Source organism: Corvus hawaiiensis, chromosome 20, assembly GCF_020740725.1.
Source record: "Corvus hawaiiensis isolate bCorHaw1 chromosome 20, bCorHaw1.pri.cur, whole genome shotgun sequence".
Taxonomy (NCBI): Eukaryota; Metazoa; Chordata; class Aves; order Passeriformes; family Corvidae; genus Corvus; species Corvus hawaiiensis.
The window spans coordinates 2,103,115-2,120,790 of record NC_063232.1 but is presented as its reverse complement, the minus strand read 5'-3'; the positions used below and the strand labels follow the sequence as shown (position 1 = coordinate 2,120,790).

Sequence of the window (17,676 nt, the reverse complement as noted above, 5' to 3'; positions counted from 1 at the left end):
CTCCTGTGCCATATTTTCCTTCCTCCGTGGTATTTTCCGTACTGCTGAACAGAAGCCACTCGTAATTATGACTTTAATTATTTTAATCTTTAAAGGCAAATTACACCACTTATCCCAGTGGAGACATGTTTTTAAATAAAACATGAAAGTAACACAAATAAAAATGGACCCAAATCTAATCAGGCAGGTCCTACTCTTAATACAATTAAGAAAAGAGTAACCCCATCATCATAAAAATAAATAGGTTTGGCAATAATTATAAATATGAATATGATATCACAAATATTTGCTGTACACTTGAGATCCCCAATGCTTTAAAGAGCTGGAGTTTGATTCAGTTCCTCCACACAAAGAGCCTCCCCCAAGTTACAGCCAAGGTCAAACTTCAGTGGAAAGGGGCTAAAAGTGATAGATCTGTGGCATTAACTACTGCACTCCTTTTAATAGAATCCAGCATAAACTCAAACCAGCCTTGCGCTCAGCCTGAACCATTTATCTGAGACAAAAATGTCTTCTTGACAAAAACCAGATCTCCTTTAATAAAAGTGAGGCAGACAGTATTATGCTCTGAGGGAATCCTGTAGCTCTTTTTATATTTCTATATAAAAAGAATTCTTCTGTAATACATGTAGATATAAAAAGTGAGGAAAATTGAGGCCAAATATCTGAGCACTGGGACATCAGATCAACCTCTGCCAAAGCTGGTCCTAAAATAAAAGCCCTGGTGTTAATGACCAGTGGAATTATGTCTGTAGTTAAAGCTTTATTATTGAATATGCTTTACTCTTTGAGCTTCTTTTTGCTTCAGACCAAAGTTTCACAACAATTCCTGCTCCTGATAAGCATCTTGATGTGGTTCAATTGCTATCAACTCCTCACCAAATGAAAATGAACTTTGGAAACGGCGGCAGTCGGCTGCTTTTTTTCTGAAAATTCCTCTTTAATGCAATAAAAAGTTAATAGGGAACAGGAAAAAAAAAAAACCCACCCTGATCACATTTTAAAACATAAATAGATCAACATGTTATCTTGTTTTGCTGAGCTGTTTTGAAAATATTCCCTCCAATATTTGCCTGAGCTGTGGATGAGCTGCGAGCGCGCGGCGAGATCTCATCAATCACAGCTCCGGCGAACGCAGCACCCAGAATCGAGTTCTGTATTTTTAAATGGCCACATCTTTCTCTGTCAACCAACTGTTAGATGTTGAACAGATTTACATTCAGCCCCAAAACTGGTGACTTTTGAGCAAGGTCATTATTGCAGCCTGCACGTGGGTGGCCCAGTGGATGAATTAATTAAGAATACAGAAACAAAGGTCGAAAGAAAATAATTTTTCTTTCAAACCCAAGCCAATAAAGTCTTACACATTTAATTCCAATTACTGAAAAAGAGGACATCTGTACAGCTTTAGGTTTATCCATTTCAACTAATTAAGGGATTCAAATAAATAGTCCTTCCATCTAACTGAAAAGTTTGCTAACACTTCATTAGAAGGAAGTTTAAACAAGCACACAACCTTGTTAACATATTTTGGTTTACCACAAAGTTACTTGGGCATCTCGATAATTATTTTTATTCCTTTTACAAATATCTCCTGACAGCCAACGTCAATAATTCTGCATTCCTCTGCATTTATTTAATTACCTCATAATTCAAATTTTCTTAAAGTATCACCAATTCTGAAAGTAGGAGCTATCACATAAACAACTGCTGGGGATGAGAGTTTCGTACAGTATCTACATTCATAAGGTTTATTAAAAATACTTTCCCTGCATATTTAATCCTGCAAGATTACATTAGGAGAGTTCTTTGGTCTTTAATTGTGTATTTTTCAGTGGTGAGTTTGCATTTCAGCCTCTGCCATGGCAGCACAGAGCAGGGCAGTGAATGAGATACATCGAGCTCCCCCTCACATTCCTTGTATTTGATGCCTTAGAAATGGGAGAAATGATAAAAAATTACTGAAAACTTAAAGCTGTAGTTAGCTCTCCTGGCTTGTGTCCCAAACATGTCCCTTCATCACCCTACTGGCACAGAAATTGTTATATTTGTACACAGGCACAGAGCAGCTCAGTCCATCTTTGAAAGCTGTGTGCTGTGCTTGAAATAACTGAAGAAGTACTTAGATTTACAAGACTTTAGATACATTTGTTTTAAAAAAAAAAAAAAGCTTCTCCACTCAAACAAAATGCTTATTTCTCCTCCAAAATGATGTGTTTGCCTGCCTTAGATTTATGTCGTTGTCTTCCATTTTCTCTTTTTAAAACATATTTATTCCTTTCTCTTTCTTTACTATATCTTACTTTACAGATATATTTAACTACTTGGAAAATGTATTCTTTCACTGCAATACCCAAATTCTTAGTCAGGCTGTGCAAGTGATAGAAATCTTTATTGACCTGAAGGAGGTGAGGTATTTATTTTGTATTAGGAGGGTAGTGATGATAAGAAAATAACTCCTTCCTGCTTCTGCAATTCCCCTCAGTTGTGACAAGGCTGAAACCCATGTGAGCACACACCAATCCCCAGAGCTGCTACCAAAACCCTGTTGAATGGGATTCAAGGCTTTCCAAGTGTTAATTTAGCCCAGAGAATATTTGACTGGAATTTTTAATTCAGCGTTTCCCAGTGAGTGTAGGAAGAGCCTGACAGGCACAGCCGTGGAACATCCCAAACCAGGCATCTCTTCCCAGCTGGAAGTGTCTGTTGATTCCACCCAGAACTCTTTATTTTCAGGAATCTGAAAACTGGGGTAACTAAGATGAGGAAAAATCCCTTTGCTGAGAGTGGCTCAGCACTGGAAGAGGAGTTCCCCCACAGGGAAGTGGAGTCACCATCCCCAGGAGGGTTCAAAAAATGAGCAGATGTGGCAATTTGGTTTCATGGGAATGGCAGGATTCAGTCAAAGGTTGAACTTGATGATCTTGCAGGTCTTTTCCAAACTTAGTGATTCTGTTAATCTGTGATTCTATAAACCAATAACTTTCAAAAAACCAGAGATTTTTTTTTTTTTTAAATGGAAATCAGAGAATGACCCTAAAACACCAGAGAGGCTGGACTTGGCATCCCCAACCTGCTCCATCACCCCTCCATCTCAGCCACAGTGATGATGGAGCTCAGGTGACCACTCCCAGCAAACTGATTTTCCACAGGAGAGTAAAACAATCTCAGAAATTCCAGGAATGAGGAGCTCACACTTTTGGGATCAGCTCCATGCTCCAGTGTCTGCTGGAGTCCAGGGCAGCCACGATGAGCTCAGTGAGATTCTCGCCTCATTTAAAGGTCAGATGTGCTAAAACACTTCCATGAATTCTGCCTTAAACCCAGCCAGGATTACCCAGCCAGTACAAACAAGTGCCATCCACGCTGGCATTCCTTGCAGGAATTCTCCTGCCAGCACACAGCATCACATCCCTGCCAGGCTCCTCAGGACATGCCAAGATCCCTGCCAAAATCAGGATCTACCAGTTCTCATCTGCACAAAAACTCACATTTCCACTGGAAATAGAGCTGGAGGGACAGGAAAAGACTCAGAGGGACTGGGAGCACCCAGGACACTCCTCACATGAGAAGGTTCTGTACTGGGGCAGTGTGGGATGATCAATTACGAAGTGCATTTAGTTATTTTTAATCAACTTTTTTTTTGCCAGAGGGACATTTCAGTAAGAAAAAATTGTCAAAACATCTCCTGCACCATGAAAATCTAACAATGCAAAAGAAAGGTTATTTTCTTTTTCCTGGAAGAAATATAACCCTAATTCTGAAAGCAAATTGCAGCACTGCAAATAAATAATATAATTTAACAACGTTTAAAAACTTCAGATCACAAAAATATGAATGCAATACATACATACAATTAGGATATCCAACTTTCTAGAGGTTCAAGACAAAACTTATTTTCCTAGAGCTGCTGGCTTATTTATGTTAGAGCAGCAGGGATAGACAAGCGTTATCATTTCTACAGCTCCTCTCCTGTAGTGCCCTTTAGGCCTTGATAGCTCCCTGTATTGTTAGGGTCAGAGGACAAGTTCATAAAACCTCTAAATCATACATAACAAGCCTTAAAAACCTAAGATCTATAATTTTTTCCCCCTAGGCCTATGCAGAAGAATCAAAGCACAGACAGAGACCAGCAGAAATAATGACCACATTAAACAGCTTCATCAGAAATTTATGAAGTAAAATTTGTCTTTTTTTTTTCTTTCCTTGTTGTAGACAAAAAGCCAAAAGATTTTTTTTTTTTTTTTTTTTTCCTGGAAACTCAAACAAACCCCAACAGCCAACAGAATTATTTTAAGACCTGACTCTAAGATCTTAATTTTATTTTCCATTTTCTTCTTTCTTTTATTTCAATTTTGGAAGAAAATGTCTGTTCTGTTTTATGAATAATCCCCTTTCAATGCAACATTGCTTGGCTAAGTACTTCCAAAATTAATTCTCAGGGAACAACCATAACAAGGTTTTTCTTTGCTTTGGTTTTTTTTCAAGTAAAAGATTTTATTTTCCTGTCAGGAAAGAAAAGAAAATAACTTGGCTTCTGATGTGTCCTTAACACCTCACTAACTTACCTGCAATGAGCATCATAAAGATAGGGTGAAACAAGAAAAAAATAAAGATTTTTTCTGCTTTAAATTCAATAAATGTGACCATGAGGAAAAAAATATTACAGACTAGTTACAGAATAATGAAGTGTGTGGGAGTTCTGCATAAATACTAAATTCAGGACCAGACACTTTAAAATTAAATGAGTGGTAGAAACAAACAAAAAAAGACACGGATATCTTCTCTGTCATAAAGACAGGAAAATCCAGCAATTTAAAAATTGTCTGATAATGGTATGGAGTATGTAACAAATGATCCTGCCTGAAGCACTGTACTGTGTATTATTATGTACAGTAAATTTATTATTAGTAAAAAAGTACAAATGCCTCACAAAACAGCATCACACTCGATTGCATTTGGGATTTATATAAAATGATAAGCTTTTACACTTCATACCCAACTTCTCTCATATTTTTTTTTAACCTGGATTTCAACAATTCCCCCTATTCCTAAACAAGCCCATGTTCCAGGCACGTTCTGTATTAATAAATATAATCAGAGTACATCTCCACTTCGACTGATCAGCATCAATCAATGTCAATTAGGAGCAAGTGATGGGGAGACAAAATGCGACACTTCACACTTGATCTTGTCAAAGTGTCACATAAATATGCTGGAAGGACAATATATATTTTGGCTGCATCTCAAGCCCAAACAGGATTTTATCCCAGTTCTGTGGGTCTGTAAAATTCCTGCCCTGAAAAAAATCTGGTTTATTTCTCATTCCCAACAGCACAAAAACCATTTCCCTGGGATTGTGGAGGAAATGCATGCTGTGTCTGTGTGCTCACTGTTACCTGTCCCTCTGCCACGGTCTCGGTGTCGATGATGGTGACGATCCCAGGCACCAGGGGACTCCGGCGGAGGTTGCTGTGAGCCAGGATTTCCTCCTCGGTGGCTCCCGACGGCAGCGTCCCCGTGAGCTGTGTCACCACCTTCCCCACCATTGTCAGCCCAGTCTTTATTGTCTGCAAAAAAAGGAAAATAAAAACTTTAAAGATGTTTAGGGCTGTGCTGTGGGTTCGGCTTGGATTTTTTGTAGAGATGCATTTTTTTAGGAGTGATGTAGCAGCTGCAAAAGGCTGTAACAAAACAGCTTGAAAACTTTGGCATCCTAGCAAATGGAAGAATTCACCTTTATTTTGGAATTCAATTATGCCAAAGCATTATTGAAAAAAGAAGTATTTTAATGTTCAAAATGTTTTCATATTTAAAGTATTCCAGTGTTGGGGGGATTTTTTACTTTGATTTTACTTACTCCAAGAGCATGGATGGTCAGAAGGATCAAAGATGAGGCCACGATGGGTGTGAGAAGGGCAGTGTTCACAAAGAAATACAAACAGTCCCCAAAGCTGACAGAGTTTTGTCTTCTGCACAATGCAAGAGACCAAGAATTTGGCCTTGGCTACATCTGACACACTCATTTTTTCCTCAGCAAGTATTAAAACTGAGTATGGGACTCAAACCCAAGAAAATTAAAAATGCCACCCTCAAGGTCCTAGAAAGGACAACTCCCAGGCACATCCCAGCATAAGGAATGGGACTTTCCAGGCTCTACACATTTCCCAGACGTGGCTTTCAAAACACATTCAAAAAAGCACCAGCTTTTAGCAGCTAAAGATGCTGAAGATCGTTTTTATTTTGCTTTATTTGGAGAAAGAGGCAGAGTAGACACAGTAGGAGAGATGCAGATTGAAAGAAAAACAAGCCCAACTACAACTTTAAATATTTTCTCCTTGAACCAAGGACTGTGCCTTATTTGCCTGTAAAGAATTGAGCAGATTTATTATGCAATATAAATAAGAAATAGCAAAAGAGATCAGAATGGAATGACACTGTAACAAGCCAATTCTTAACTAAAAAGACAAGCTAAGCTGCCTGCTAAATTGAAAAGGAAAAAAATGTCCAGATCCCAGGCTGAAACCAAGAAGCAGCCACAAATCAATTGCAACTGCTTTGTTTAGTGCTAAAATCTCAAACTGCAGTGATTAGAAAACACATTAGTGTTCATCAATTAGCAGCCAAACGTTTGTTTTAATAATTCATGGGAAATGACTTACACAAAGTCTGTTAGTGTGTTGTCAGGAAAACCTCTGAAGGGCCAACAGCAGCAGGCGCCACACAGTATCGATGGCCATGGCCAGCCAGGAAGGCTGATTAACCTCTGAGATGCCTCTGCTGATGGACTCACCCCATTAATGCTAATGGAGATACTTCCACTTAAAATCGAGCCAGGCCTTTAGCACAGGAATGGCTTTGGGGGTTTAAAGTCTTTAGTAATATCCTGCCATTTGTTTCTTGTTATTTCTTTTTATACCCGGCTACGACAGAGGAGAATAAAACGGGTTTTAACAGTGGCGAATTCAGGAGGCTGGGAAAGGTAACATAAAGCAGATATTGATAGCTGAGGAATAAACCTAAAATAGCCCCAGTGCCATCACAGGAATGCATTCCAGCTCTCCTGGCAAAAACTGACAAGGCAGTTTTTTGGCCAGTAGTTAAAATCCTAGAAAATGATTCGTTCTCAGTTTATACAGCAGGGAGGAGAAAGCAGTAAATGCTACACAGCAAAATACCTGTGCAAGGGAAAGGCTAAAAACTGTAATTGACCTGCTTTAGAAAATATCTTTAATATTTATAATGAGAGCAGTGGGATGACAAAGTACCAAACATAAATTTATGGCTCTCTAGAAAAAAAATGACCGTGCTTGTCCAGGCAGCTGAATCCCTGCTCCGTGTGGGAGCAACGTGGGCCTGCAGCAGGGAGAGGTGTGCAGAGATGTGGCCAAGGCCATTAACTCAGAAATATCAGTGCAGAACCATTACAGCACTTACTGCCCTGTGCTGTTGTGTATATTTGCAAAAACTTCTGGGGTAATCTTTAACCTTTCCCATGCCATATCAGCTGTCCCCTCCATCCATTAGGGCTAATGACCTTGCTCTCACATAAGCTGTTAGTCCTCATTAAGAAGTTATCAGGTAACAAGAGAAAACAGATGCAGCCTTTGCTAAATCACTTTACCACTACAGGATTAAAAGATATGGAGAAGGAATCAGGCAAAGGAGTTATGAGGTGAGAAGGACTTGGTTTATAATTTGATGCGAGACATGTGACAGAGCAAATACATTTTAAATGAAATGGGTTGAAGTTTGCACTGTCCCAGTTCCTTTGTCACTGATGGGAACCTGCCAGTGAAGTTTGCTTATAAATAAAATTAAAATATTTGATCCAGTTTCTTTTGTAACCAGTGATTCACAATGCGCAGAAACACACATTATTTATAAGCTCATGTGTACCCTATCTACTTAAAAATATGGCTGCTCATATTCATTTAAAGAAATACATATATTTAATTAAAATAAATGTATGCCCTCATACCTCATTTAATTGAAAAATAAGTACAACTTTAATTAGATGAAAAGAATTAAAATGCACCATTCAGTGCCTGTTAGGATGCTTTGTTCCAACAAAGGCCTTGCATCCTTTTAGTGACAACACAATATATTGTTCCTGTTTCTCATAATAAATGTATTTTATATTATTTATTCAATTTCAAACGAAAAATCTATAGAAAGCAGAAAGACATATCAAAAAGATCTGCCTTGGGTGTCAACACAGTGAGGCCGAGCCTCACACTCAGTTTGAACAAGGTGATAATGGGGTTTATTCTGAAAGAAATTCCATGTCCATTCTACTGTGTTTGTCCAACTGGACTGAAAAAAACCTTTATCCTATGGAAGGAACCTTCTAGAGAGGATCTGAAAGGCAGTTCTCCAAAGAGACCCTGCTGAAAGCCCTCAGCTTTCCTTCTCTTTCATATGAAGGTTCTTTCACTTCATTAGGAAACTGGAAGCCAACCAGACAAAAGGCTGTAACCTGGCAAAACAAGAACTTTAATGGAACCACTTCTGAACCAAAAAGCAGCAGTGCAGGGAAAAGGAAAGGACACCCACTTCCCAAAAAGCTGATCCTGTGCTGATCAAAGCAAAGGAATTACAAACCCCTGCAGCTGATAGGACACAACAGCAGCAGAGGTTCATAAATGAAGAATTAAGTAAGGAGGGAGTGAAGTTGATGGTGAGGCAATGAGATGGACAAACAACTCCAAAGAGCTCTTTATCTTTGGAGCATCTTTATATTTGGAGCATCTATTTGCCAGCAAGAAAGTCAGCCCTGCAGTTATCAGAGATGAAAACCTGCTAGATAGCAAGCCAAGACTCAATGAAATCACTAATAAATTAAACATTGCAGATTTACTGTGGCGCACTCGTGGATAACAAATTAATACACTAAGGCTGAGACACTCCTCAAGAGCCAAATCATGCAAATATTTAAAACTATATTAGTATTAATCTTGTCTATTACAGTAACATCCAACAGGCAGGAGCATGAGCAATGTGCTGTGCAAATACAGAGTAGCACAGCGACCGTGCCCTGGGGATTATCCCTTTTCCTAACTCTCACTGGGAGTTTATCTCTGTACAGAGGCTAACAATCTTTTCTTTCCTATGATTATAAACACATTTTATCTTCAGTATCTATTCACATGATGCAATAGCACTACTTCAGTGTGATAAATTCAGCTTAACAGCAGAATTTCTGGATGATGATCCCTGGCTCGTACTACTCAGCAGGGAAGGCCATCAGCTACAGTGATCTGTTTGCAGGATTTTGCCACATCTGATCCAAACTGGGGCTGATCACACTAAGCCAGTCAGTTTTTCAAACTTATCTGTGCTATAAAAAAGATGTTCACGATGCTGAGATTGAAGGAATTTGGGGAGATTTCCCCTCACACACCTTTTTTTTAACTGTGCTGATGGTGAAAGTACACAGAAATCCAGCGAATCGCCTCGGGAGAGGAGCAATTCCAGTTCCCCTCAACAATGTAAAAAGCTGTGATTTTTCTCCTTCTCCAGCCACACTGTGATTGTGATGGAATATGTTTGTTTTTATATTTTGTTTTCACATGAGCTGGCCTGCCCTGTGTCTCTCTTTGTGGCTTCTCCTAACTGTTGTTTTCTTCGGTGCCACTGAGCCTTCTGTCCTGCGCTGTCATTTCATTCCTATTATTAGGTTTGTTTTGTTGCACATATCAGAAATGAGAAGGCTGGTGGTAACAAGGGAAGCTTGTAATCAGCACCGAGTTCAGCCCACAGTGCCAAAACTCACTGTGTGTGTGTGTGTGTGTGTGAAAAAGAAATGGTTGTTGCAGCAAGGAAAGGAGCTGGGAGGGAGACAGTAAAACAAAAGTTGTGCTCAGTCTTGTTTAAGATTTTTCCAAGCCATGGGCTTCTTTTGATACTACAAAAGCCCAGACATTTCTCTGAAAACAGAGGGATTTTATAACATCATCTGAAGTAAGAAAACGAGGCAATGGAACCTATATGTAAACAGTCATTAATAAGCTCTAACCTTCAAAGAAGGTAATTCATTAGCTCCAGTACTGCGCTGTCACCCTTCAGAGAGAGCAAAATGTATAATGGGGGTGTGATGGAGTCCAGAAAGCACCAGGCACTTGTAAAGTCACTTTTCATGATGCTAAAAGACTAATAATTCACAATGTTGATTTCCAATCATATAAACTTGTACCATTATGAATAGCCATTATACAAATCCATCCCACTGTCACTTCCCTCTAATATAAATATCTGTTTCTAATAAATAAAATTTTAAAAAATCAGTTCAGAAACAGGAACACTTTGTGGAAAGCTACAGTCAGAGATTTGCAGGATGGGGAGTGCAGGCACGGTGCTGATGCCTGCAGGGTTCTCAGCGTGCTCTCCTCTCTGTGAAGGGAGGGGGATGATGACACACAGCACAATTCAGCAGGGAAACCTCATAATTATGTTCCACGAGCAGCTCTCCCAGGGCAGATGATGGACTCACTTTGGCAGCACTAATGACTGTGGCAGTGTAAGACTGAATGTTGTCTCCACAGGCTCCACCACGGGATTGATGGCATCGGATCAGCTACAAGAAGAAAGACAGCAACCAAGTAACTACTATTAAACTACACAAACCCATAACCCATTACCAGAGCTCTTATTTATCATGTACAGTGGTGTATTTTTTCCTACAAATAGCAAAAAGCCCTGCTGAGACACTTAACCCCTTTTTATAATCTTCTGGGTGCCACCCAGACTGTCGCGTCCCCCGCTCCAGTTTTCAATTACCAGATGAGTACTCACTAAGAATTCATAAACTTTGAAATGGTGGGATTTTTGGTCTGGCAGCAATACCACAAATAAATTTAAATAAATATAATCAAAAGCTTTAGCCATGTATATGTAACATTAAATATCAGACATTCTAAGAATCCGAGTGTGGCTTTCCCCTCCTTTTTATGACGAGCAAGCAAAGAAATGACAAAGGAAAAGAGTTGTTTGAAACTTTGCATTTAACAGATTAAAGGAATGTACATGGGGTTTGCTTTTTATTGCCTTCCTTCAAAATCAATAAATCAAAACAAGACTCTTGTACCTGCCATCACCCTACAAAAGTAGGTTTTGCCTTTGAACCCTAGCTAACAATAGAATCTGTGCTTCTATGTAAAATTAGAAAAAAAATAGGTATTTATTGCTTGCACACAGAACATGCTGCCTGTTTAACTATTTAAGCTAAATAAAACTAAACATTACTGTAAGATGCATTTGTTTCTAGAGGCTTTTCTGTCCTGCTTATATTTACATATCTAAATAAAAATACTTAAACTAGGGAAAGCCCACAGTGAAGTTACCTGGGAACACACAAGCCATTTAAATCCCTTTTGTGATACAATTCTTTTGCTGATCAGTGGCTAATGTTTGGCAGCAATACTTGCTGACAAGGGTTCAAGTTTTCCAGCACCAGCAAGGTGTGGCACTAAAGGAAAGGCAGGCTTGAATTTGGGAAGAAATCAGCTGTGCTGGAGGAGGTGTAACAGCAAATACATCTCTAAAGTCTGATAAATTTCTGGCTCAGCTCTAGAAACAGCTTCTCCAGTCACAGGTGGAAGGGAGAAAAAACATCTGCTTTGAAATAAAAATAACGCATTAGAAGCTGAATTGAGGCTTCGCTTCAAGCTTTAAATGCACAACCACTTCTCTAGGTAACGGCAGTGATCATTTCTTTGCTTGGGACCTATTTCCTTTGTCTCTAGAAAGAAGAAAAAGTCTTCAAGCATTTTCTTTTTTTTTTTCCCCTGGAGCTTAACTTTTTCAAAGATGTTCAAAAGTGGCCAATTTAATGCTGTTTTCTAACCTACAGAGTGCCCTGCTGTGTTGGTTCAGACAAACCCAGGCTCTATCCAGACTCAGTTTCCCCAAACAGAATTTAGGAAGTGGTTTTTGCCTACCTTCACAAGTGTCTGTAATTAAATGCTTTAAACTTTTAAAGCACAAAATGGGTTGATTATTGAGTTACCTCACTGAAACACATGTTGATGGCTGTCTTCTCTGCCTTCCAAGTTCCTGAGCTTAAATCAAATGTGCAGAGTAAAGATCTGATATATAAAAATACTGAGGTTCTGTCATTTTAATGCAACTCCTCTTACAAACCTTCTTTTGCACGTACCTTTTTCCTGAGACCTTTTCTTTTCCCCCATATATATACAAAAATCTAGAAGTATTTTTTGATATCAAACCCCTCCTTACCTTATTTTCTGCATAAGCAAGCCAACGGCTTCCAAGAGCAATAGGATTCATGTTTGGCCCTGGACAAGGATAGCAGCCTGCAAAGTTTGAAAAGGCAACATTAAGAAATATCTTAATGACTTCTTCCAAAGAATTTTATTTATTGCCAAGAAAACAAAAAGTCTAAACAAAAGCCTTTCAGTTGCTAATATCACTCAGTGGATGCTTGCATTTTTGTTTCTGGAGATAAGGCTGTGGTTAGATGAGCTATTTTGAACACTTAATTATGTGTAAATATTAATTTCTCCTTATGTTTGCATTTTTAATGCCATTTTGATAAAAAAATGGCATTTTGGGGTGAGGGAATATCGATGTTTGACTCGACTGGTTGTGTATCTTCACATTTTAATTCATTTTATTTGATTGCCACCTTTCTGTTGGTGAACAGTTTGTCCACTTCAAGCTCTTCTAGATTTTTATTGAATGAAAGGATGTATTGTGCTCTTGGTTTTGTTTTTAATAATTCTATATATAAGCCCTCATCCTTTCAAAATGCTTTTGGTTTTGATTTTAACAATTCTATATACAAGCCCTCAGCCTCCCAATATACTTTTGCACAAACTTAACTTTACACAGTGGGAAAATTTGTAATTCCTTTAAAAACAGTGGCAATGTTTCCACTGTTCACCTGCTTTCCATTACCTTTATATTATCATTAAAAATAGATTGATACATATGGATAAAAATGAGTGTAGAAAAGAGAATTATTCCTGAGGATTAAAACATGAAAATACCTATAAGAGAAAATAGCTGCGAATGAAAACATGGCAAGGCTTAAAATGAATCAGGCCCGTATTAAATGGCATTTCATAGATAAAGTCTTTAAAATATGTATTTTTATAAAATGTTGTAAGTAAAATAAATATTTTTATAAACAAAATAAATCATTTGTATTTAAAAATATACGCTTTTACATGAAAAAATAAGGAGGAGAGAACGGGGGGAAGGAGGAGGCTATCAAGCAAATGGTTAATCTCAGTTTTCATCAGTTCTTAGGCTAATAGAGTCAATTTTGCAATTTAAATTCTCTCACTGATTGGCCAAGAAACAAAACATTGAAGACCTTACAGACATGTGTGTCTGATTTAAAGGAGCCCTGGGCAGCTGCTCCTGTATCCCGGGCAGAAGGAGCGCCGGGCTCAGGCAAACAGCGTTTCAGAAGAACACGTACAACACAACTTTTCTGCAGCTTATTGCATAAAATCCTAACAAAAAAAATAAGTAAAACCCAAACCCAGCCACAGCCAGTTAAGCTTCTATTTCCCCAAAATCTCTTGTATGAGACTCTGACACTGCACCCACAGCGAGGAAAAGCACCCGGATCTCCGCAAACATCCAGCTCTTCTCCAGCAGGCTCCAGAACAGCCCAGAACATTTACTGAGGACAGCACGACTTACACGAGTGGAATGGGTTCATTTTCCACACCTGCAGAGCGGTGAGTGGGTGTGTGGGAGGTGTTGAGACATTTCTGGAAGTTTAAATGGACATGTGACAACACTCTGGATGTGTTTTTGGGCCCGCGTAGGCCCCGCCGAGATAAACAACCCTGGATTTCATTTTCCAGAGCAGAGCACTGAGGGTATTGCAAAATTCCAAAGATCACAGCGAGCTGTTTCAAAGGTCAGAAAGCAAGGGAAGGAGAGAATTAATTCATCCAATTAAACCCATGTCAGGCCGGGGAGGCAGAACCCAGTGAGGGTTTTGTGAGGCCTTATCGCCGCCCTGATCTCAGGAAGGAAAACGAATTCTGAAGAGATGATGCCACAATTGTTATTGCATTCCAGGAGTGCATAAAATGTGGGTAGCCAGAGCCTCTTAAGGAACAAAGCAAGCAAAAAAAAGGTTGTAAATACAGGCCTGGGTTGTAAATACAAACGTGTTCTTCCGATGACATTATAGATCAGGACCAGTGAGGTTTTAATGCCGACTTCTGCCTCGGCAGCTCTTATCTGGGTCAGGAAAGGCATTCAGGTCCCCCAAACCTTTCTTTTACCTTCCCTTTTATGTATAAAATACAGCATTAGAAGCTGCCAGATGATAACCCTCGTCCTGTAAATCTCTACAGTGACTTTGGAAGCAGTGACTTGCGTTTCCCAAACTCATAACATCCCTGCAGGAGAAAACTAAAGGAGCCTCAGCAATTCAACAACTCACAGCAAAATACAAGTCTTGCTTGGAAAAGGGAGCTGTTCTCAATTACTTCAGTGAACTGAAGTCAATGAAGAACTGCAAAAGAATTCTTCAAATCCAAAATTGATCACTGAATAGAAGAGTCACTTAGAAAAGCTGGGACTGCCCTCCCCAAACCCACTGCCCGTGGTTTGTCCCATGAACTGGGCTCAGTCAATCAGGCTCCACACACAAATCAGCCAATTCTAAGAATAAACTCCACAAAGGTCAACAATTCAGCTCGGTCCTAAACTCTACTCTCCGATACGAAAAACAGCATAAAAAAAGGAGCTATTTCCTCCCTTTCTTTTCTTTGCAAGTCTTTGCATTTTGGAAACTTGCAGCAGCACAAGGATAAACAAAGGGTTATACTTTATGGGAAGGAAAAGCAAATTGTTTTTCTGCTTTCCAAAAAAACAGCTGGAGTCAGCAGAACATCATCTATGAGGCAAATGAAAAGACAGACACAGCGTGACCCATCGAGCTGGGCCATCCAATCCTCACCAGCCCCACTCTCTTAAAGATTAACTTCTATTTCTACTAGACTTCAAAACAACAGAGGAAAAAGCCATTCTAAGCAATAACAGCAGCAACTTTAGTGTGTTTACAATAGGAATGAACATAATGAGAATGCAGAACTAACTGTCAAGAAGACCAAAGTTTCCAAGTTTTAATGACAGCATGGAGAGGTCATCCAAGAAAGGATCACTGAGGGAAAGTCCTTCCAAAAGTGCAGCAAACCAAGCAAGTACTAAAAAACATCTGATCTTAGAACCAGCTTAACTGGGCCTATCACCCACAAAAATATAGGTGAAAACCTACTGGAAACTACTTCATAACTTTTGAGTACACAGTGATCTTCTGCCTCTGTGCAGAGGAAATGAGTAACTTCAAAGCTGCAGAAAAAAAGAAGAAAAATTGCATTTTGAAAATCAGAATCAAAGTCCAAGTTTTTCTGCTAATTTTATCAAGTTCCTACACCCAAAAACTCCAACTGGTGCTGCCCTAAGCAACAGTGAGGAATAAGAAATGGGCTCCAAGATCCTTCTGAACAGGGCCATGGCTAAGGGCACCCTGGGACCTCCTATCCTGTGCCTTGCTTTTTCCACTTCCAAGATGGAAGTGTTGCCTACAAACAGCCCCATAGGGAAATTCTCCAGTGTTACAATTTCTTAGTTTCTTAGCTTTTTTGTTAATAACTGGGTTATAAAATGGTAACTGAAATAAGCATCTGGTTTGTCATTATTTGCATTCGAAGATGATTTTATATATTTTGGTTTGCTGAGGATATAGGAATCCCACGTTACCTGAAGTTCTCCAAAGAGCTACACAAATGTTTGCTTTGTGAGTGAGCAAAAAGAGTTATTTTACATTATTTTTCAATTACTACCCTTGTGGTAATGATGAAAATCTGTACCACCCTTTGGAGATTCATATCCATAATCCCATAACAATCCAAATCACCTCCTCTACTCAGCTCTGAAAATTCACACAAATATCCCCTTCTCTGATTCTGGATCTTTCCATCAGTCTTGAGCTCCTACAGAAAACTAAGGCTCCAGTCCTTTCCTTGAATTGTTTTCCAAAAGCTCATCCTGGATCTTCAGTGATGCCAATGTGAACACAAAGAGAGCAGCCAAGAGGAGAAAAGCAACACATTCCTGTCCTCCCACTTGTCTTTTAAACAAACAGCACATCGGGAAAATGCTGCTCAGAGGAACAAAGTCATTACAAGCCGTGTCAGCTAGATCAGAGCTTGGGCCAATAAATCACCAAACACACCACTAATAAAACTTGAACCATTTCAACTGGGGCAGCTCTTCAGCATCTCCACAGCTTTTTTATAAAATGAAGATTCAAAGGAAATACAGGAATACAACACTCTCTCTAGAAAAATCTGATATGAACAGTCAGAACTTGTCTAAGCTAAGTCAGGGCTTATTTCCAGTTTGCAGAATTCCTTACCCAGAGCACAACTTTATTTCTTTCTCAAACCTCACTAAAACACACTGTAAAGTGACATCTGATAAACCACTGCAAATTAACAATGGAATTAATAAACCTGAGGGAATGAAAGAGCCGAATCAGAATCATCTAGCATTGCTTTCCTTCAAACACATCCCATCATGTTTACCTTAAGACATTACTGGTTGATTTTTAATTTCACAGCACATTATAAGAACTTTATTCCCTACAACAACATTTATAGTCCAGAAAAAAAAATCTGCTTTTGGTATTTTCCAGACTTTCATCCCCTCTATCCTGACTTTGTTCTTACTTTTTAATGAAAAACATTTTAAGTTCTTTTCTGTCTTGTTTCAGTCTTTTTTCCCTATCAGTTTAATAGGAAGACTTTCTTTTTCCATTGTTTTCACTGCTTTCTTTTCCCCAATCCTCTCCAGTTTCCTTTGCAGTGGTACACGCTCATCCTTTTTTATAACTAGTTTTGATTTACTGTTTCCTAGGGGGTGGATTTTAATGGATATCTCACAGCTTGTACCTGTGAGGAATCCATACCAGAGGAGTCCAGTTTTATTTCAAGCTGAGAGGATGGGCAGTTATTAATAGAAAATCCTTTTAGGATTCTTTCCCTAATCCCAAAATAAGGCAGAAATGGCATCTTTTGGGTCACAGGAAATGCCATGAAGGCAGAGATTCCCAGGCTCATCTCCCTCCTAAGGAAACCTTCCTGATTTCTGGAGACACAAAAATTTTTCTGATCAGTGCCTGGCAAGGTTCATTAAAGATGACACATGTCATCTGAAGTGTCCAGTGGTTTCAAACACAGTTTTCTAAACAAATTCCAAAAGAAGTAACTCATTTTAACTGAAATTCTTTGCCTTTAATCATTCAAAGGACTTGCTGGATTATCACTTCAAAAATCAGTGAAGCAGGGCCATTGTGTATTTTTAAATAAATAGCTCCAAGAACCCACTAAAGTGATGCTACATCCCTAATAATGAATCTGTAATTCTTTTTCTGGGTCTTACAAAACACAGAGCACTCCATAGGAACGAAATTACAAAACTCCATCCTTAATTCTTGCAGCGCAGAGCAGCCAGAAAGCAGATCCATGACGGAGAGCATAGAAAGGGAATATGCAATAAATAATGAGTAGAGTGATACTGTTGTAGCAAAAACATTGTTTATTCCAAGGAAAACAAATCATATAAGTTGTTTTATCTAATATTTTTTTGTTTGGTTGTGTTTTTGTTTTTTGGTTATTGGTT

At 38.9% G+C, this 17,676-nt stretch overlaps 1 protein-coding gene across 1 annotated transcript in view; it reads right to left on the bottom strand.

The window, feature by feature from the left end:
* Positions 1–17,676, bottom strand: part of BCAS3 (BCAS3 microtubule associated cell migration factor) — a 299,682-nt gene that overhangs the window by 240,865 nt on the left and 41,141 nt on the right. The window contains 3 exon segments of the mRNA XM_048324409.1: positions 5,400–5,570; positions 10,493–10,576; positions 12,238–12,314. Of these exon segments, the coding sequence (XP_048180366.1) occupies positions 5,400–5,570; positions 10,493–10,576; positions 12,238–12,314 (332 nt within the window).